This window comes from Choloepus didactylus, chromosome X (genome assembly GCF_015220235.1).
Source record: "Choloepus didactylus isolate mChoDid1 chromosome X, mChoDid1.pri, whole genome shotgun sequence".
Classification (NCBI taxonomy): domain Eukaryota; kingdom Metazoa; phylum Chordata; class Mammalia; order Pilosa; family Megalonychidae; genus Choloepus; species Choloepus didactylus.
In genome coordinates this window covers 185,775,761-185,797,613 of record NC_051334.1, presented here as the reverse complement: position 1 = coordinate 185,797,613, position 21,853 = coordinate 185,775,761, and the positions used below count along the sequence as shown (strand labels likewise).

The following is a 21,853-nucleotide window of genomic DNA, read 5'->3' as shown; positions in this document are numbered from 1 at the left end:
AAAGCACATTCTCTGACCACAATGGAATACAATTAGAAGTCAATAACCATCAGAGACTTAGAAAATTCACAAATACCTGGAGGTTAAACAACACACTCCTAAACAATCAGTGGGTTAAAGAAGAAATAGCAAGAGAAATTGCTAAATATATAGAGACGAATGAAAATGAGAACACAACATACCAAAACCTATGGGATGCAGCAAAAGCAGTGCTAAGGGGGAAATTTATAGCACTAAACGCATATATTAAAAAGGAAGAAAGAGCCAAAATCAAAGAACTAATGGATCAACTGAAGAAGCTAGAAAATGAACAGCAAACCAATCCTAAACCAAGTAGAAGAAAAGAAATAACAAGGATTAAAGCAGAAATAAATGACATAGAGAACAAAAAAACAATAGAAAGGATAAATATCACCAAAAGTTGGTTCTTTGAGAAGATCAACAAGATTGACAAGCCCCTAGCTAGGCTGACAAAATCAAAAAGAGAGAAGACCCATATAAACAAAATAATGAATGAAAAAGGTGACATAACTGCAGATCCTGAAGAAATTAAAAAAAATTATAAGAGGATATTATGAACAACTGTATGGCAACAAACTGGATAATGTAGAAGAAATGGACAATTTCCTGGAAACATATGAACAACCTAGACTGACCAGAGAAGAAATAGAAGACCTCAACCAACCCATCACAAGCAAAGAGATCCAATCAGTCATCAAAAATCTTCCCACAAACAAATGCCCAGGGCCAGATGGCTTCACAGGGGAATTCTACCAAACTTTCCAGAAAGAACTGACACCAATCTTACTCAAACTCTTTCAAAACATTGAAAAAAATGGAACACTACCTAACTCATTTTATGAAGCTAACATCAATCTAATACCAAAACCAGGCAAAGATGCTACAAAAAAGGAAAACTACCGGCCAATCTCCCTAATGAATATAGATGCAAAAATCCTCAACAAAATACTTGCAAATCGAATCCAAAGACACATTAAAAAAATCATACACCATGACCAAGTGGGGTTCATTCCAGGCATGCAAGGATGGTTCAACATCAGAAAAACAATCAATGTATTACAACACATTAAAAACTCGAAAGGGAAAAATCAATTGATCATCTCAATAGATGCTGAAAAAGCATTTGACAAAATCCAACATCCCTTTTTGATAAAAACACTTCAAAAGGTAGGAATTGAAGGAAACTTCCTCAACATGATAAAGAGCATATATGAAAAACCCACAGCCAGCATAGTACTCAATGGTGAGAGACTGAAAGCCTTCCCTCTAAGATCAGGAACAAGACAAGGATGCCCGCTGTCACCACTGTTATTCAACATTGTGCTGGAAGTGCTAGCCAGGGCAATCCGGCAAGACAAAGAAATAAAAGGCATCCAAATTGGAAAAGAAGAAGTAAAACTGTCATTGTTTGCAGATGATATGATCTTATATCTAGAAAACCCTGAGAAATCAACGATACACCTACTAGAGCTAATAAACAAATTTAGCAAAGTAGCGGGATACAAGATTAATGCACATAAGTCAGTAATGTTTCTATATGCTAGAAATGAACAAACTGAAGAGACACTCAAGAAAAAGATACCATTTTCAATAGCAACTAAAAAAATCAAGTACCTAGGAATCAACTTAACCAAAGATGTAAAAGACCTATACAAAGAAAACTACATAACTCTACTAAAAGAAATAGAAGGGGACCTTAAAAGATGGAAAAATATTCCATGTTCATGGATAGGAAGGCTAAATGTCATTAAGATGTCAATTCTACCCAAACTCATCTACAGATTCAATGCAATCCCAATCAAAATTCCAACAACCTACTTTGCAGACTTGGAAAAGCTAGTTATCAAATTTATTTGGAAAGGGAAGATGCCTCGAATTGCTAAAGACACTCTAAAAAAGAAAAACGAAGTGGGAGGACTTACACTCCCTGACTTTGAAGCTTATTATAAAGCCACAGTTGCCAAGACAGCATGGTACTGGCACAAAGATAGACATATAGATCAATGGAATCGAATTGAGAATTCAGAGATAGACCCTCAGATCTATGGCCGACTGATCTTTGATAAGGCCCCCAAAGTCACCGAACTGAGCCATAATGGTCTTTTCAACAAATGGGGCTGGGAGAGTTGGATATCCATATCCAAAAGAATGAAAGAGGACCCCTACCTCACCCCCTACACAAAAATTAACTCAAAATGGACCAAAGATCTCAATATAAAAGAAAGTACCATAAAACTCCTAGAAGATAATGTAGGAAAACATCTTCAAGACCTTGTATTAGGAGGCCACTTCCTAGACTTTACACCCAAAGCACAAGCAACAAAAGAGAAAATAGATAAATGGGAACTCCTCAAGCTTAGAAGTTTCTGCACCTCAAAGGAATTTCTCAAAAAGGTAAAGAGGCAGCCAACTCAATGGGAAAAAATTTTTGGAAACCATGTATCTGACAAAAGACTGATATCTTGCATATACAAAGAAATCCTACAACTCAATGACAATAGTACAGACAGCCCAATTATAAAATGGGCAAAAGATATGAAAAGACAGTTCTCTGAAGAGGAAATACAAATGACCAAGAAACACATGAAAAAATGTTCAGCTTCACTAGCTATTAGAGAGATGCAAATTAAGACCACAATGAGATACCATCTAACACCGGTTAGAATGGCTGCCATTAAACAAACAGGAAACTACAAATGCTGGAGGGGATGTGGAGAAATTGGAACTCTTATTCATTGTTGGTGGGACTGTATAATGGTTCAGCCACTCTGGAAGTCAGTCTGGCAGTTCCTTAGAAAACTAGATATAGAGCTACCATTCGATCCAGCGATTGCACTCCTCGGTATATACCCGGAAGATCGGAAAGCAGTGACACGAACAGATATCTGCACGCCAATGTTCATAGCAGCATTATTCACAATTGCCAAGAGATGGAAACAACCCAAATGTCCTTCAACAGATGAGTGGATAAATAAAATGTGGTATATAAAAAGAAAGCTTTCTTCCACATATTTTCTCCCTTTACTTTCTAACTTATCTTCCTTCCTTCTTCCTTTCATCCAAAAAACTCTCTGCAGGATCAAGTCCTATATCCTCTGCCTCTCTTTCCTTACTTTACCCATTTTCACTCCAATCTGTGGCATTCTGGCTTCCCACCATCACCACCAACAACAACAAATAAAATGATGCTCTCTAAGGTCATCAGTTACCGCTGACTGCCAAATTCAACAGCCACTTTGGAGTCATTTTCTAATCTTTCTGCCACATTCAACTACCAAATCCCGCCTCCATGAGCACTTTGTTCCCTTGGATTCTGTTAAATTAGTCTCTCCTAGCTCTCTCTCTACCTTTCAGGTCACTCCTTTTGAGTTTCCTTTCCCAACCTCCTCTTTCACCACCTCTTTTACTCCTTAAATGTTGCCACTCCCCAGGATTCTCTCCTTGCCCCTCCTCTTACTCTGTTATCTGACTCAGTGATCTTATTCATTGGCACAGCCACCTACACTGTTTTAACACCCAAATCTCTCCCTTGATTGCTCTCCTGAGCTCCTGATCGATATATCCAATGCCTACTGGACAGTTCTCCCTTGATATCCCACTGGCATCTCAAACCCAACATGCTCAAATCTAGATGAACTATCTTCTCTCTATATGCACCAATCCTGTTCTCCTCCCAAACAGCCTATTCATGCTCCTGCCATCTTTGCAAGTCAAAAATGTGGAAGACATTCCTACCCCACCCTCCCCATACCGAATCGGATGCCCAGTCCCATCATTTCATCTTCTACTTGCCACATATCTTCTTTCTAATATGCACATCTGTCCTGGCCATGCCCTGACTTAAAAAATTGTAATGACTTCTCTTCATATACAGAATTCTGTCCAAACTCCTTGTTCTGTGGTACAACCTCTTTACTGATCTCTCCACTGCCAATCTCTCTAGCAGTTACCATGCACTCATGACCTCCTTCACTTGTTCACAGTGATTTCTGCCACTGGAACATGGATTCCTTGAAGGAAGGGACTATGTCTTGTTCTCCTTTGTACAGGAAAGCACTAAGGCAGTGACAGGCACATGGCAGGCATTCAATAAAGGCTTAACCTAATCATATATTTAAATACACACATTTCAAAGTAGTATGTAAATTAAATCAGTTGAGACTGAAAAAAAAACGATTTTTTAAAGATTGTGCTCTGCTGAATGATTGAAGACTACTAGTTTAGTTGTGAAACTCAGTGCAAACTTTTGTCAGACTTACCAAACTTGGAAAGTACCCAAGAGCCTCAATCAAGAGCTGTTAACTTGCTCACCAACCACCAATCCAAACAGCTTACATCTCTATTCCAAAGTTGTATTGGGGCCTCTGCTTTCCTCATTAAGAGCCTTCCTTTTCCAGAAGTCATTATCTTGAATATTTCCTCTATTGGTTTATTTCTTAAATCGTTTTTTGTTTCATTACAGAAAATTACAATGCTACTTAATTTCAATAAAAGCCAGCCAGCTGCCAGCAATTCAATAAGATTCCTCCGTCAATAACTTCTTCCCAGTGACTCCCCAACCCCCAACCCAAATAGAAAAGTCCAGAGGCAGGAAAGTAAAAGTTAGGTCAGTGCCTGTGGACATATCAGTACAATTGCTATTGGAGCTACACACTAGCCTGAATTCCTCTGGACAATCATCCTAGATGTGCTACCCTGTCTGGTTGAGGCAATGTTCTAAACCATGGTCATTAACCACCAGGAAAAATGATTGGCTTTTTCTTTTCTTCTAGAACAGTGATTTTTCAAAGAGCACTCAAACCACTGAACAACTGCTAACAACCTAAAATGGGGATGGTAAGCAGCAGGCTTGCAATGGATGCCACTGATTGGGAGCAGAACAGTCGCATCCACTGACAATCTGATGCAGTCTTCAGGGGCTACCTCACTGTCAGAAGTATTGGGCAGTAAAGAGCTCCTTGGAGAGGCGATGTCTCACAAGTCTCTTTCAAATCCTACCATGACCCCCTAAGCACATGGAGATTGTCTGAAGACTTCTCCAGAAACTTGCAAAAGCCCCCAATACAAGGTATGTATATATTTTCGTTGTGAAACATATTCTCCCAGAAATGATTTAGGTGCTTTAAAGATAGATTAAATGTTGATTAGAGAGTTCAAAAATGTAATCAGCAACCATTTTCCAGAAAGATAAATGACATACATATTCAGCTACCTTGTAGGGCTCCCCAAAAAGATCAAAGCCTGAAGAAAAAAGATCCTCTTCTTGCTGGACTTCTTGATTCCTCCACTCCCATTCCCTTTTTTTAAGGGCACTGCGGTCTTGTTCATAGTGACTGATATGAAAAGGAAAAGATAAAAGAAGAAGGTTACTTAGCCATCTACATCATTTAGATCCCTCGTTAACAATAAGAAGAAAAACATGGAGGCCACACTACCCATGTTGATTCTGTAAGGACAGCATAGAATCCTTTTCTTTTTTCCCACAGGATTTAAGATCCTAAGGAAGAAAACAGACTTGCTTGTCAGAATTGTATTCCTGAACACTTAAATATGGGAGAAGCCTCTCCCTTGTCCTTGCTTGGGTATTACATGCAATTATATACTCGCCAAAAGTTTAGACCATAGTACAGAAAGGTACAGAATTAAAGTTTCATGGTCTTGCCACTGCTCAGAGTTCAGAATTCACAGATGTCACAAAGTCCGAAGGGCAGAGTATTGTCCAAATAGAAGACTGGGAATTCCGTCCCAAGCACAGAGCCAGAGTTAGCCTGCTTGAACAGAAATCACAGGAGAATTTAAGGACTTAGTTTTTTAAAAATGTTCCCCCACCAAAAAAAAAAAAAAAAATCACGTAATCACCCATACTCCTTTTCATCTTCCTTGTTGTTACTGTTGTTTTGGTCTTCTCACAGTTTGAGTCAAACCTGCCTGTAAGGGAATTCTTCACAAAGAAAGGGGTCCAGCTTGACCACCAAATGATTAATTATGAAAGGAAGCATCAAAGCCTTGAATGACCTTAACACACATATGTTTTAGAAAGGTTTCAGAACTCTGGGACCTTTATCTCCTTGCAGGATTTCCTGTTGGAGGATCAGTAGAAAAGCGTCCAGACATCTTTTGAGCTAGATGCTGGGCCCTTGGATTGTACAGAATTGAATCCTTCCTTACTACAGAAACAATTATTTTCTACATCATATAAGACCATGCAAATGAAACCACAACCCATAAGTCTTAACAGTAGTGTATTTTATTTTGTTTGTTGTGAGTTTTTCCCCGTTTTTGATATTAACCATACCCAAGGTGAGAACATATATACTGGGAAAATTTAAATTATAAAAAATGCCTAGCAGGTGCTGTATAAATGTTGGTTTCCTTCCCCACATTAATACTACCATGTTAAGACTTAATTAGATAATTGGCATGCAAATGAACATAAAAGCTAAAGGAATTACAAGCGATACATAATGATAGAAAAGTAGAGTCGACAGGTTTTGAATACATCCTAAACCTTAATGCTTTTCACTGGTAGCCTAGTTTGTTCATGTGCATCATAACTTTAATTTATAAAACAAGAGCCCAGAGCATGAAATATCTGTGTGGTTTAACTAGATGCATGGAGTATATGATGTCACTCCACTTAATCATCCACCTTTCTCCACAGGAATCCTTAAACCGTCAAATTCAAAGTAACTTTGATAGCCTTAGCTTCTGGATAAACAGCACTTCATCTCACCCTTTTAAAACAGTGGCAACATTTATAGGATGCTTAAATGCACATTACACTTTCATAATGCAAACAATGCCAGATACTCAAGAGCTCACTGGGCCACCTACCAGTCTTGCTCAGCAAATGCTACACTGCCTGGGGGAAAAAAAAGACAAAGAAAATCCCCAGAGACCAACGCAGAACCCAGGTCCCACATCTGGGCCTCACCCGGACAGGAAAGTGGCCAAATCCAGATTTGGAAGGTAGCTTACCATTTGTGGAAGGTAGCCATCCACAGCTATGACCTTGTCTAGCATCATCTCTCATTCCATTCACAAAAACGGTAAGATCAGAACTCCAAACTGTCATCCTGTGTTGCAATGCCTTTGGGTTGGGGTTGATGTGGAATTGACCAGACATGGTAACATCTACAGTACTTTAAGTGGAGAGCACGAGATTGTGCCTCAACACCACATAAAGGGCTGAGTCTACTCCATGTCCACCTATTTGTTCAAAACTTAAGTAAGATGGGAGGCTGGGGGGTGGGGTAATAAGTTAAAGCAGTATTTCACGGTAGGGGGTTGAGTGTCTGATGCAAAGGAGGCGAAGGACATACATTTCCTGGGCTTTCTATAGCAGATGATTCTCCACATAGAAACAAGAATGAAAGTCGCATGCTTCCATGGAATGTAAGCAAGATGTCAAGTTTCCAAGCTATCTGTTCATTCCACAGACCTGACACCTCCAGATGACAGGCTCATAGACCACATTTCATTCTCCCATGAAGAGCGCTGAAGTACTTTGGTCTCTTGGCTTTAAAAACCACCTTCCTTCTCCTCTGAGGGGTTTCCAACGGGGAAAAAAGGAGAAAAGGAAATGGGCTTCAACTGGCCTGACAACCCTTCAAGGGGCCAGCAATAAGGGCACTTTTAGTGCATCAGATCCCAGTTGAATTTGTTAAAGAGGCTCCTGGCTGCATTTTGCATCGGTTTATTAGCTACCAAATTCAAGACGAAAATCTGCATAGCAGACTGAGCATGCACACTGGTGTTATCTGTTGCAAGCAAAACTGCCTGCTGCATTTTTTCAACATATGCAACAAAGAACAGTTAATTCTCATAGCTCTGGCAAGAACGCATTTAATCTCTGTAGAGTTCCACTGCTCTTGGAAGGCAACCAAATATCTCCCAACTTTGTCCTTTTGAGCTCAGCATGGTGTTGTATTGAAAGCTTCTCACGGGGGAATGAGCTACATGGTGATGAGGCTTCCACAGTGTATAACATCACTGGTCTCTGACTGAAACCAAAATTACTAATTTGAAGCACCAGCTAATTAAAACCACAGCTATGTATTTAGCCTCTTGTTATACATACTGCAGTTTATAATTATGAAGACCTCTTTATCTACTCAATTAAAGTTCTTATGATTCAGGTGGGTTGTGTTTCAACCCATGAGCCCTGCAGAGACCACAAGAAAGCATATGTCTGTCCCCTGATGATTTGGTTTGTTTTACAAAGAAAAAAGGACTATGGTACCACAAAGAAACATTCAAGGTAGAAATGGGAATTAATCACCATATTATTGTATGGAAAAATTCAAGTTTATTCACACTCATGAGGACAGGATCAATTGGTCTCATTGGCAGGAAAACCCACCAGCATAATGGGAAGTTGAGGCAAAAAGCTCAACTCAAGGATGTGCCACTCTCAGCAGGTTCAGATGTTTCCGTCACAAATGAGGGGAGCTGTCCCAAGCCAAGGTAGTGGCAAAAGAAGACTCGAACCTGGTCTCTTTAAATCATACTCAGCCTTCCTTCTTCAAGCTCAAGTCATTTCTTATTATCTTCTCCTCTCAGACACGCTCCTATCCTTGTTCACAGGTAACTGCCATTCTCATTATTAGAAGCCACAGGTGCACTCGTGGGACGATAAAACCCAGGGAACATGTAGATTCGCTGAGATGGAGAAAGTTCAATTTGCCGTCTTCATTAGCTCCCAGTGGTAGTACTCGCAGGCTGACAAACCGCTGGCCAGTGTTCTAGAACAAAGACTTGTTAGAACAGGAAGAGACTTTAGCAATCATCTAGTTCTGACTCCCTCATTTTATAGGTGATGAAATTGAGCTCAGAAAGGAAAGAAATCCTACCACCAGTTTGGGCAGACGAGGAGGCAGGAAGCCAGGTTTTCCTGTTCTCAAACTCTCTCTCTTCTTAATACCCCAAGTCTTGTCCCCTCTGCCCTCCCATATTTCCATCACTCTCAAGAATGAGGTCTCAATTGCACTCTGTGGTCAACTTTCCTTAAGATGGTGATTTATTAGCAATTGCCAGTAGGGAAAAACTTAGAGAATTTAATTTGGATTCTACTATAGAAACCCATTGGTTTCCTCATACCAAAATGTACAGACCATAAAGGGATTGTAAAAATTAACTGCATCTGTGGGGAGAGACTCGGGGAGGGGGAAGAAAAAACAGTTTAAGTCCATTTAATTTGTATATTTCATGAAGTTTAATAGCCATTGTTTACTCTACTAATGGTAGTTATTTTACAGAGCTATTCAGGGAAACATTAAAAAAAAGCCACTGGTGTTTTGAAATGACAGATGTGTTTAAAAATGCCGCTCATACAATATAGGCTTTACTATATTAACAATGTGCACGAAGGTGAATAATTCAAGTCTCCCTTGTTTACTAGTTCGACTGGCACTAAAGCACCTCTCTTTTGTCCATTATCTTTGCAAAAGCATTAAAATACATATTTAATTCACCCAAGGGTAAAACATAAACTATAACTCACTCTTTGTGTTTCTCCTGAATGAATTTCTGCCTTCTACACAATTTGTAGATATTTATACTCCTTACATGTTCCAGAGTTCCAAGTCCTATTTTTTTTTCAAAATTGAATCCTATTTTGAATTTGACACTTTGCTAGTCTCTATATAGCTTCTGTCAGTTAAAAAAAAAAAGAAGAAAATCTCTGCTATTTAGTATCTTCAAAATAAACCCCAGGTTCTGTACTTACTTTGCCTACCAATATCCATGAGCACCTAAATGTAAAGTGCTAAATTCCAAATTAAATATAAGCTAAAAACAGACTATCACTGTGTTATGCATATAGGGAAACAAACTGAGCTTCTGGTTCTGGAGGTGGGAAACATGGAATAAGCACTAATCCAACCTCAAAAAGTACTTTCCATAATCAGTGGAGCCTCCTAAGTCATATTTAGACAGCAAGACTCAATGAAAGCTCCACATAAAACCACTCTCTGCAGCCGGTAGTCTCTCTCCCCACAAACGCTGGCTTTCAGGAAAAATAATAAAAAATATGAAAATGTTAATACCCAAATATTGAAATTACAAAAAATCATCAAAATAATCAGAAACTAATCAAAAACTAATCAAAACCCACAAGACATCTACTCTAGACAACTGTGAGCTGCCCACCTGGCTGGTCCAGTTTCTTTAGGTCTTATGGAAATGGGCCAGTGCTTATTCTCATGGTTCCCTTAAATTGGTGCTTTTGAGAAAGTGGTACATACCAATTCTTCTAGAAATCCTGATGGGGAACAGGCTGAGTATTCCCTTGCAGTGGTACCACAGGGATACTTTATTGCCTCCCCTTCTGAAAATGGAACCACAGATTCAGCTCCTCCAAAAACCTTGTCAAATCATCCTCCTATGGTGTCAGGTGGACACCCCAAGAACTGCCCCCACCCCGTTTCTGTCCCACCTCCCCTTCTATTCTGGTCCTCTCTCTTTTTTCATTATCCAGCTTTACTGAGATATAATTCAAATATCATATAATTCACCCTTTTCAAGTGCACAATTTAGCATATCTTGTTTGTTCACGTTCTAATTCCGTAATATTTTCATCACTCCCAAAAGAAACCCTGCACCTATTAACAGTCAGTCTCCATTGCCTGCTCTCCTCGGATCCTGGCAATCGCTAGTCTATGTTCTGCCTCCATGGATTGGCCTTTTCTGGACATAACATATAAGTGGAATTGTATAATATGTGACTATTTGTGACTGGCTTCTTTCATTTAGCATAGTGTCTCCTGGGTTTACTCATGTATATCAGAACATTGTTCCATTTTTTAGCTCAATAATATTCCACTGCATGGCTATTCCTGTTCCTCTCTTACACTATGATTTAATTGGGGTTCTCTTTGTCTCCCATTAGACTTTCTACTCCTTAAGGGAAAGTTCTATGGCTCCTAAGTCACTAACAGCATCCTACATCTGAACAAAATGAACCTCCCTAAATGTAAATAAGTAAGGTCAAATGCAGATTGTGAGGAAGATGTTATGTTCTTAAAAAAAAAACTGATTTAGGCTTAGAGCACAATTATTTTGACTAGACTACCAAATACCCAAGATACTGTTGGAACACTTCCAACAGAAAACAAATACTCAAGCCACAAAGACAATTAAATCCATCCAGCAATGGTAAAAAACTAGTGAAAACCAAACCTGACACTAATCAAAGAAACAGGTCCTGATGTTGCCAGGCAGAAGGCTCTAAGTAATTTTGCAGTGTGCCCAGAAGTAAGGAGATCCAGCTTCAAAAGATCTGGAATGGGGCCCTGCACCAGTTTGTATACATTATGTCCCCCAGAAAAAGCCATGTTCTTTGATGGAATCTTGTAGGGGCAGACAAATTAGTGGGGATTAAGTTGGAATGTTTGGATTATGTTGTTTCCATGGAAATGCACCCCACCCAACTGTGGGTGATAACTCTGATTGGATAATTTCCATGGAGGTGTGGCCCCACCTATTGAGCATGGGCCTTAATTACTTTACTGAAGCACTATATAAGCTCAGACCAAAGGAGCAAGCTCGTTACAGCCAAGAGGGACACTTTGAAGAATGCACAGAAGCTGAGAGAGTAGCTGCAGATGAGAGACATTTGAAGATGGCCGTTGAAAGCAGACTCTTGCTCCGGAGAAGCTAAGAGAGGACAAATGACCCAAGAGCAACTAAGAGTGACATTTTTGAGGAACTGCAGCCTAGAGAGGAATGTCCTGGGAGAAAGCCATTTTGAAACCAGAACTTTGGAGCAGACGCCAGCCACATGCCTTCCCAGCTAACAGAGGTTTTCCGGACACCACTGGCCATCCTCCAGTGAAGGTACCCTTTGCTGATGGACACTTTATGGCCTTAAGACTGTAACTCTGTAACCAAATAAACCCCCTTTTATAAAAGCCAATCCATTCTGGTGTTTTGCATTCTGGCAGCATTAGCAAACTAGAACAGATTTACTCTTTCGCTTAGTAGTTGCTTGATCATTCACAAATCATTTTACTGATCCACATCTTGGTTTCCTCATCTGTCAAATGGGAGTACTCTTTACCTACTCCTCTTCATGCGCTGAGCGTGGAGGTTAAATGTGATAGTGAATGAGAAAGGCTTTTGTAAGCTACTCATGTCTGCTCACATTCAATAGATGGGATCACTGGCACCCTGATCAGGCTTTAACTTCCATCTAAGTATTGCTGCCATTAACTCATTTGATCCTTAGCAATGCCTGATAAGTTAGCAAGACAGGGGTTATCTCTATTTAAAGATGAGAAAATGGAAGCTCACAAAATGGTTCTCGCTCCCACAGCCTATGAGAGCTGCATCCAGATACCATTCATCTGATTCCCAATCCACTGAGCCTGCAAAAAGTCGGAGATGCTGCCCCGCAAGCCCTGCATATGCCAAAGGTATTTTTATATATCTTTTCACAAGTTCTCTTTATTCTGTGAAAACTACAGCAAAATTTCACAATTGCCAAAATCTAAAATCTTCTAGGAAGAGACCAGAGCAAAGCATATTTCATTGGACAGCCTCTGCAAAGTTTTCTCTACAGATTCCAAGCAGAGCTCAGAGACAGAGGCAGAAAAATGGGCAATATGTGAACTTCTGAAATAAAGACTAATCTGAGCTTTAAAATAAGACATTTTTTATTTCATTTTAAATATTTCTAAATACAATCCATCTTCTACAGCACAGTTCTCAATTTTGGGAGCACATCAGAGTCACCCTAGGGAAGGCTTCATAAATCCCCATGCCCAGTTCACACCCCAGACCGTTTACATTAGAATCTTCTAGAGTGGGTCTCAAGCATCTGGTATAAAATGACTTCTGGTCTTTGCACATGACACACTCATTCATATATATGTTACTTGACTTTCGGTGTGCCTAAATCTGATGGACTTACACCTAAAAAGAGCATTGGACTCTTTATTTAATGAAGGTAAATCAAGGATCAGGCAACCTCTAGGGAACTGGTGTATTCGATTGTGCAGAAATCAACATTGCTGATATATGTCAGCAGAAAGGCCTAGAAGGTGAAGAGCAGTTTATCCAAGTATTTAATCCTCACAGAAACTCTAATAAGAGATTTTGCAAATGAGGAAACTAAGAAGGTTGAGGCGCGGGGAGATTAGCATGTCCAAACGCCACACAACTAGCAAATGGTGTGAGTAGGAAAACCATCGAGGCTGCTGCAATCCAGAGGACACCATCTTGGCCAAAAAAAGAAGATGCTCACAGGAAGAGATTCCTCACAGAGGGGTACAGCAGCACACTTCAGCTCCGCTCACACAACAGACATGGTACAACTGATCCAGGGGGGTATGTCTAAAATCTAAAGTCCCCACAGAAGATCTTGGCTTCTATGAGGGCTCTTGAAGCCTGGTATAGATTCTGCTCAGAACAGCAAGCGCAGGTAAGCGCTCAGATGGATATCGATTACCAACAATATTGTGAAGAGTGCACTAAAATTCCATTTTCTAGAGGATTCCTTTCTAATGGAAATGCTACTTTTATATCGAATGACCATGACTCTGATGACCCAGGTTCCCGTCTGCCTTGCAAGAGTACCCAGCATAGCAACAACGTTCTAGAAGCCTGTTAAAATGTACTTTAAAAGCAGCCTCTCCAATGACATTAAATTCTTTTGTTATAGCACAGTAAGACTGTTGGCTAAGATACTTGCTCTGATATCCCTGTATGTGTGAGAGAGGCACCTGTCTCTCTAACATGTGTTACTTCCCTCCTCTCCCAGGCAGCTTAGAATGGGTTTGTTATCTCTTTACAGCTCTAAGATTCTCTTCTTTTCTCTCCTTGAACTTCTTGACAAGCACCGTGCCCCTCCCCTTCCATGCACACACACCCCACTCCCAGAAGACTATTGTGCACAATAGACCTTGAAGCATCCCTGAGTTTCTTTTCAGCGCTTGCAACATTTTCTGAGGTTAAATATCTGGCTTCCATTTTTATAGAAAATCTTTGAAAAACAACTTGAGTTCTGACCCATTCGTTAAAAATGAGCCTTTGCTATCACTCCTTATGGCTCATTAATCCATTGGTAACACAAACCAATGCATTACAAGCACCTCGCATTCAATCTGGTTGAGCCAAGCCAGCTGTGAACAATTACATGACTCAGAAGCTCTCGAAAATACTTTCCCAACACTAACAGGGGCCTTGAGTGGACACCACAAGGCAAGAAAATATGCAGTGAGATAGTGAATATAGTAAATTTACTTCTTCTTATGTTTATGACTGTGAAGAGGTTCAAAAATTAAATCCAAAGGGGGATGCAAAATGAGATGAAATAGTTTCAGTGGCTGAGAGATTCCAAATGGAGTCGAGAGGTCACTCTGGTGGACATTCTTATGCACTATATAGATAACACCTCTTAGGCTTTAATGTATTGGAATAGCTAGAAGTAAATACCTGAAACTACCAAACTCCAACCCAGCAGTCTGGACTCCTGAAGACAATTATATAATAATGTAGATTACAAGGGGTGACAGTGTGATTGTGAATCCTTGTGGATCACACCCCCTTTATCTAGTGTATGGATGAGTGGAGGAATGGGGATAAAAACTAAAGGACAAATGGGGTGGGATGGGGGGATGATTTGGGTGTTCTTTTTTCACTTTTATTTTTTATTCTTGTTCTGGTTCTTTCTGATGTAAGGAAAATGTTCAGAGATAGATTGTGGTGATGAACGCATAACTATGTTATCATACTATGGACAGTGGATTGTATATCATGGATGATTGTATGGTGTGTGAATGTATTTCAATAAAACTGAATTTAATAAAAAAAAATTAAATCCATCTAAAGATCAAAATGATATGAAACATCTCACTGCTGCTCTTGTCAGCATCTACCCCGTTGCCCTTTGCCACTTACAGGTAACAATTTTTACGACTTCTTGTTTATTCTTCCAGTGTCTCTTTCTGCAGACTTTGTAAATATACTCTTTTGTCTCAGTTTAAACTTACTTCTTATTCTCTCTTTCAATGAATCAGAATTGACATTAATGCTGAGTCTTATAGAGCTGCCAGGTCTCAATCTTGGTCCACTTCAAGGAAATGCAAATATGATTTCCATAATCATAAATGGTTCCTTGGGTCCATGAGAGATGAGCTTTGATTACTTGTGATAGCTCCAATGTACTTTGTGGTTGCTTTGAATTCTGGTGTATGGGAGGCTCGGTTGATAGAATCTATGATGTAGGTCAGGAGTCAGACTCCTCCCCCTCCTCCCCCTCCTCCCCCTCTTCCTCCCCTTCCTTGTCCAGACTTTGGCCTGCCTTCCCATGGCCTTTGCCAGCCTGCCTGCCCCAGTGAGGCATGAGTGGTACCCTCCTCGGCTGCCCACAGCTGGGCTTGGCCCTCCGCTCTGGATGATTTCATGCTCAGCCTCCCAGGTGCCACGTCCCCAGCTCCATAACTGCAGTTTCTGCAGCCAACCTCCACAGAACAACTGTGTCTTCTGAATTAGGAAAAAGCTGCCTGAAGTAGTTCCTCTCTAGGCCATTAAATATCAGGAATTCTCTACCAAGGAAAGGTCTTTACATAATCTGCCGGCTTCTCATAAATGGCATTTTTAAAGGGTGTTTTATTTTCAGTCAGCTATAGGCAAGGCAAATTTTCAATAACTCCTTAATTTAAAACAATATTTTCTCAGAAATGGTATTCCTGATTACTTTGCAACTAAGGAAATTAATGCCTTTAACGAGGGGTTTATAATTGACAACTTTTCTCTGACTTTGTTTTCATGTCTCACCAAGCCCTTTGATTTGTAGGTATGCACTCATTTTTACCCAGGCAAATTTTACCCCATAAAGGCTTAACCTTTTGGACCCTGCCTTTCTCTGCTGGCACACTCACCCATGTGACAGGGAACTTGAGATCAAGACATGGCAAAGAGCTGGGCATGGCCGGCTTCTCTGTCCTTTGCCAACTGTCCTGACCCCAGGCTTATTGTCACCTCTGGTTGTGACTCTTTCCTGGGTGACACTTCTCCCTGTTGCCCTGACCAGGGGCCTGACTAGAACCAGGGTAGCCCCCAGACAGCATTCCCGAGCCAGTTCACAATGGAAGCTTCCGGCCTCATCACGGCAAGCATAGATAGCCTAGCCCTTAAGAATCAACTTTTGCTCCACCTTCCATGTTATCCATTCCTCTCCCTCTGCTCCAATGCAACTCTCCTTTGGCTTTCTGGCTCATCCTTCTTCTCCCCTTCCTGCTCTGTCTGAGAGAATGGTGGGTGTTAAATGAAACTGTCACAGGAGAGGAAGCACGCATTTCTTTTTCCCATTTATCTGGAAAAGTGCTAAGCTCAACGTTCAGCTCTCAATAAATATCTTTTGACTGACTGAATGAACAAATGACAGGCAAACATATTTTTTCTGCCCAAGTTCAGTGATAAATGTTGGCAAATGTATTAATGAATAGGTTAATTCATTTGCCTTTTTAATCAAACATTTAATGAGTGCATACATCATGACAGGCGCCATGTCTGGTGCTCAAAATAAAAATAAGCAAATACATTAAAAAAAATTAGTCACCACACTGGGTAGCACATGCTATGACTGTGTGAACAGAGGGCCATGGGACATCTTTTGTAGTGTCACTTGCTTAGTGTCGACTTAAACTAGATGATGTGCACATGGGAACTCTTCTGTTGCTCAAGGCCCAACTGGAGCTCAGCAAAATCAGGAAGCCATGGGACAACCATAGAAGAGTGAACAAGAGATATGAAGATGTGGCCACGCTCTGTCCTGCCGATTGTCTACAAGAGGTTTGGTGAAACCCATCTACAACACTGGGGGAAAGGAGGTAAGAAATTCAGCTCTTTGGTGAAGCTGCAAAATGAGAATTTGGTTTTGGCAAGGGCTGGCATTCAAGGGCAAAACCCGAATTTTCACTGGTGATACCAAGAGGGAGAAAGAGCCTTACAAAAAAAAATGGACTGAGATAAGCATGTGAATGGTGAGCTCATAAAGAATAGATGAGATTTCCAAGGGAAGCTTTTATTGTTCCCTGCATTATAGCACATTGTCTCTCGATATGATTAGTTATCAGTCTCAGTTATCCAAAACTGGTATGAAATAAAGCATTTATGCAGTTATGCTTCACTGATGTCAGCTAGGGGAGCATGAAAATCTCCATGAAGGTGGGTAATTGATGTGTAAATCAGAGCTCAATCACTCTGTAATAGAAATGGTCCCACTGAAAATATGCTTGTTGAACACAATCGCATAACAGCCAGAGGGAGGGAGGGAGGAGAGAGAAGGCTTATTTATTAAAAATGATAATAACTGGCAATTTGTGCAATTTTCCCTTCAACGGAGGGCTGCTGTCAGAAATGCTTGCAAGCAAGTTGTGACCAATATATTCAGAGAGTTTCCTTCTGTTCTAATGAACTGTTTCTGTTTTATTTAAATGCTCAGAGACCCTGTTGTGGATGTTTAAAAAGCAAATTAAAACAACACATTCATCTTTTGAAACATGACACATGTAAATGACATCAGTGTTGGTAATTTGGTTAACCATCCTTATTCTGGGGATGTCTGAGATTGTTATTAAAATCCTTCTGTCACTTCACATTTGTTTTCCAAAGAGCGGTGAATAAAAATGGACCATGCCTTGCAATTTCATATTTTAACATTTATGATTTTAGAGAAAAACTAATTTCTTATTGTTGGGCAAATAGCAGCTCCTGTTTCCATCATCATCATAATCACTGTTATTATTACTTTTTAAGGTGCCATGACAATGTTTTGTGGCAGATTAGTCCTCCCCTCCACTGCCCTCACTGAAGAGAGGGAAAATTCTCTACACCAAATAACACCACAGTCTGTTTAATAGCCAACATTCCTGTCAAGTAATTGGGAAAAAAAAGCACTAGCTTTTTTCCAAATTTTGTAAAAAGAATGGTCGATTCAAATGACAGCCAGGCTCATTCTAATCAACTAACTGTGGATCCACTCTAAGTGTGTAATCCACTCTTGAGTCTTGGCACAGCACACACACACATTCATGACAAGCACATTTCATGTGACAGCACAGGTTGGTACAAATGTGCTCTGTTGGTGAGGTGAGGGACCTTTGCTCACCTGAGTTCACCAGCAGCCTTTGGTCCAAAAGCAGGTGTGTTCCAACGGCTTGCCTTGCACATAGCGCTGGGCCTTAATCCCAGTTCTCTCACCTTGACAGAACACCTGTATAAACTAGCAGTGGGTGGTGAATGGGGAGAGGGTATTTGAGGATTCATGGGGGAGGCTTACTTTTATCTGTAACGGTTTGATTTCTTTGAAGGTGAGAGGATTTACGTATCATCAGTGTCTTTACAAAATAAATAAATGGATGGATGTGGTGCAGACCCAGATTTTTTTTTTTTTAATTTGCTTCTTGTTTGAAAAGCAACAGACCCTTATGTTTGGCTGGTGCTTTTCACTTCATGAATATGATCTCTTGTGAGATTTGCAGCCACCCTGAGGAAGAGACAGGCCAGGCACTCTGACCTCCCATTTCACCGATGAGGACACTGAGACCCAGGAAAGCTAGCTGCCTAATGCTCATAGGAATGTGGGTTTGCAGAGCTCAGGTGCCATTTTCTTTCTTTCTCCTATACCACCTGGTGTTCTGATTGCAAAGTGGTCTCCAATTCTCTTCTTCCAAAGCATGGGAAGAGTGGTTAAGAGTCAAAGCCAAGAGGCATTATTTGGGGGCAAAAGGCATTATTTTGAGGTTTTCCAAGAATAGATTTCCATGCATCATCTTTATTAATAGACTGATAGTCCCTAAGTGTGCATTTGTAGAAAACAATAGAATGGAGGGGCACATAGGACTTTGGGGAGGAGAGGATGGAATAGCACATTCAAACCACCTTTGTGTCTATCCAAAGGAGCATAAAATATAGGAGCAGAAGATAAAATTGCAATAGAATAATCCAAAACTGCACCGTCAAGTATGGTAGCCACTGGCCCAAGTGAAACTGAGCACTTGAAAAGCACCTAGGGCAAATTGAGATGTGCTGTAAGTGTAAACACACACCAGATTCCAATGATGTCATACGGAAGAGTATATAAGATATGCCATTAAGAATTTTTATATAGACTGCATGTTGAAATTATATTCTACACATGCTGGGTCCAATAAAATATTGTTAAAATTAATTTCACTTGTTTCTTTGATTTTTTAAAGTGGCCATTAAAAATTTTAAATTTACACATGTGGCTTTTGTTTGTGGCTCACATTCTATTTGTCTTGGGCAGTGCTGGTCTAAAGAGAGAGAATTTCTAGGTCTACTTAAAAACCCACTTAGCTTAAACGATGCTGGATTCAGTGCTATACCTCCAGACAATGAAATAGTCTGTGCTTTTGGGTCCAGTGTAACAGTCTTTGACCTGCATGGCCCTGTTTTATTATCTCTCTTCTCATTGTCCCCTCAATCCCATTTTCATTTAGACAGTGGGTACATATGCCAGTATTTATTTTCATGACTGCTGCATTGTGTAATTGGTGCATTGTTGATCAATAATATGGGAGGTGTTGAGCTCTGTTTGTGTAATATGTTTAATATGCTTCGACCCAATGTGCCATATGGCGGCACTGCACTGTATATTATGAGCACATTAATGCTAAAATGTGATTGAGTATCACTGGTGCATAGTAGACTAGTAAAACAAAATTATGCTAAGTGGTTGCTGAACATCGTGGTCCCTAATATTTTGGACAAGCATCACAAACACTGTGCTAGGGTGTGAGTGCCTGTGCGTGCCCATCTTTGAAACATTGAAAAAGCAGAAGCACTATTCCATACTTAATGTAAATTTCAATTTACAAGATGAAGGCAGTTTTCAGATACAGAAACTAAAGAGAATAAACAATAGCCTGGTATTTAATCTACCAACAACTATGTCTTTAAATTTAAACTCTGCGCCGTTTGGAAGTCTTTTACGCCTGTTCTCTTTTGAAGGTGCCTGCAATAGCTAGGGAAAATTTTGATTCACATAAGCCACCGGCAGGTTTTTTTCCCCCTACCCGTTTCACATACATTTCACACATTTCTTTCAGAACTTCTCAGTTTACTGAGATTTTCTTGGAAAATTGCCAGCCAATTGGTAGCAGAAATTAAACTCTGCTTTTTTAATATAAAACAATCATTGATGAACACATACTGTCAGAGCCAGATGAATCAGCAGCCTGCAAGGATAAACTGTTTTACTTTATCGCAGGGATGCACCGTTCTAATGCTCTGATAGATGCTTTCAGTTGCTGACATACAAGAGCACGGGTCTGCACTCCGCAGCACTTCACACTCTCGCTCCTCAGCACACGGTGTGCTCGACAACAAGAAGGTAGTCAAATGAACAATTTCCAATGATTAGTTTAGTTTCATTTGGTAATTACAGATTCAACAAGAGCTGAATGCTGAAGCTTTTCAAGTATCAGATACCCATTGACCCATAGCCCCTACATGTTCAAGTAATACCGGGAGTCTAATATAATTTATTGTTGCTTAGAGCACTGATTGGCTAGAGGGGTTCTACTCCAATAAATGATGGCACTGTCATTGAATCTGCCTGTAATTGCTTCCATTCATTGTAATGTATGCTCTAACACAAACTGGAAAGAAAGGAGATGATCAACCTTAAGCTTCAGCTGTTTCAAATTCCACAGTGTGTCCCTAAGTTAATGGATGTTGAATAGGAGGCTGATAAATATGCTGCGTTTCAGTAGATGGATCTTAAGAGAATCAGATCTATGCACACACATATATATTGCATTGTGTGTAGATTCCACCCAGACCTATCATTGATGCCTGCCCTGGAGGCTTGCTTGCCTCCATGGAAGCAGGTGGGATGACTCCCCCAGTACTGGGCCAGGATGAAGACTGCTTAGGAACAGTGGGTCTTCTATTGCTCTGCCCTTCACACCTCAAGAACAACAGGGCCCTGAGACCATTCATTTCCCTCTGAAGTGGCCCCACCTCTGGGCACAGTGATGCATAGAAAATCACACCCCGGTTGCTAGTCCTTACAATGCCCAATTGTTGGTGGCTCATCTTTCTTGTTACCTCCTTGAGGAAGCCTGGCCCGACAGCCCACCTTCCACCCAGGCAGGGTTCAGAGCCCCTCTTCCCCACTGCCCAGCACCCTGCAGCTCCTCCTCCTCATCAAGTATCCCACCTTGTTGGAACGCTTTACTTGCCTGTCTCCCAAATAGATTTGGGAGCTCCTTGAGACAGGCACCGTGTTCGTTTCCCATAGCTGCTGGGTCACACTACCACAAATTTAGTAGCTCAAAACAGCACAAATGTATTCCCCATACAGTTCTAGAATTCTGAAGTCTAAAACATGTCTCACTGGGCTAAGATAAAGGTGTCAGCAGTATTGTGTTCCTTCTGAAGGTCCCTCTAGAGGCTCTCAGGGAGAATCCATGTTCTTGCCTTTTCCGGCTTCTAGAAAGCCACCTGCATTCAAGGCCAGCAGCACAGCATCTCCAAATCAATCTCTCTCTCTGTCTCTGCCCTCTGCTTCTGTCATCAATCTCCTCGTCTGACTCCAAACTTCTTGCCTCCTTTTTATAAGGACCCTTAGGATTACACTGCTCCCTGCCACCCAAATAATTCAAGACACTCTCCCCATCTGAAGATCCTTAAAACTTAATCCCATGTGCCAAGTCCCTTTTGCCATGTAAGGTAACATATTTTCAAGATCCAGGGATTAGGATGTGGACATCTTTGAGGGGAGGCATCATTCTGCCAATGGTGGGTAACACAGTTTATTCACTTTTGTCCTCTCGGTGCCTAAAATAGTTAAGTGACACAG

The 21,853-nt window shown here is 40.6% G+C and overlaps 1 protein-coding gene across 9 annotated transcripts in view; it reads right to left on the bottom strand.

The window, feature by feature from the left end:
* AFF2 (AF4/FMR2 family member 2) overlaps nt 1-21,853 on the bottom strand; it is a 531,893-nt gene that overhangs the window by 344,252 nt on the left and 165,788 nt on the right. For 6 of the 9 annotated variants that reach the window (XR_005214493.1, XM_037821151.1, XM_037821156.1 and 3 more), the window contains exon 2: nt 5,222-5,354. The exons of 1 other annotated variant lie outside the window; for it this stretch is intronic. Coding sequence is in view for 7 of the 8 variants with exons in the window: in XM_037821151.1 (XP_037677079.1) it covers nt 5,222-5,354 (133 nt within the window). In the remaining variant the exon portion in view is untranslated. The remainder of the gene's footprint in view (nt 1-5,221; nt 5,355-21,853) is intronic. 2 more of the 9 variants (XM_037821153.1, XM_037821158.1) reach the window with 1 other exon arrangement.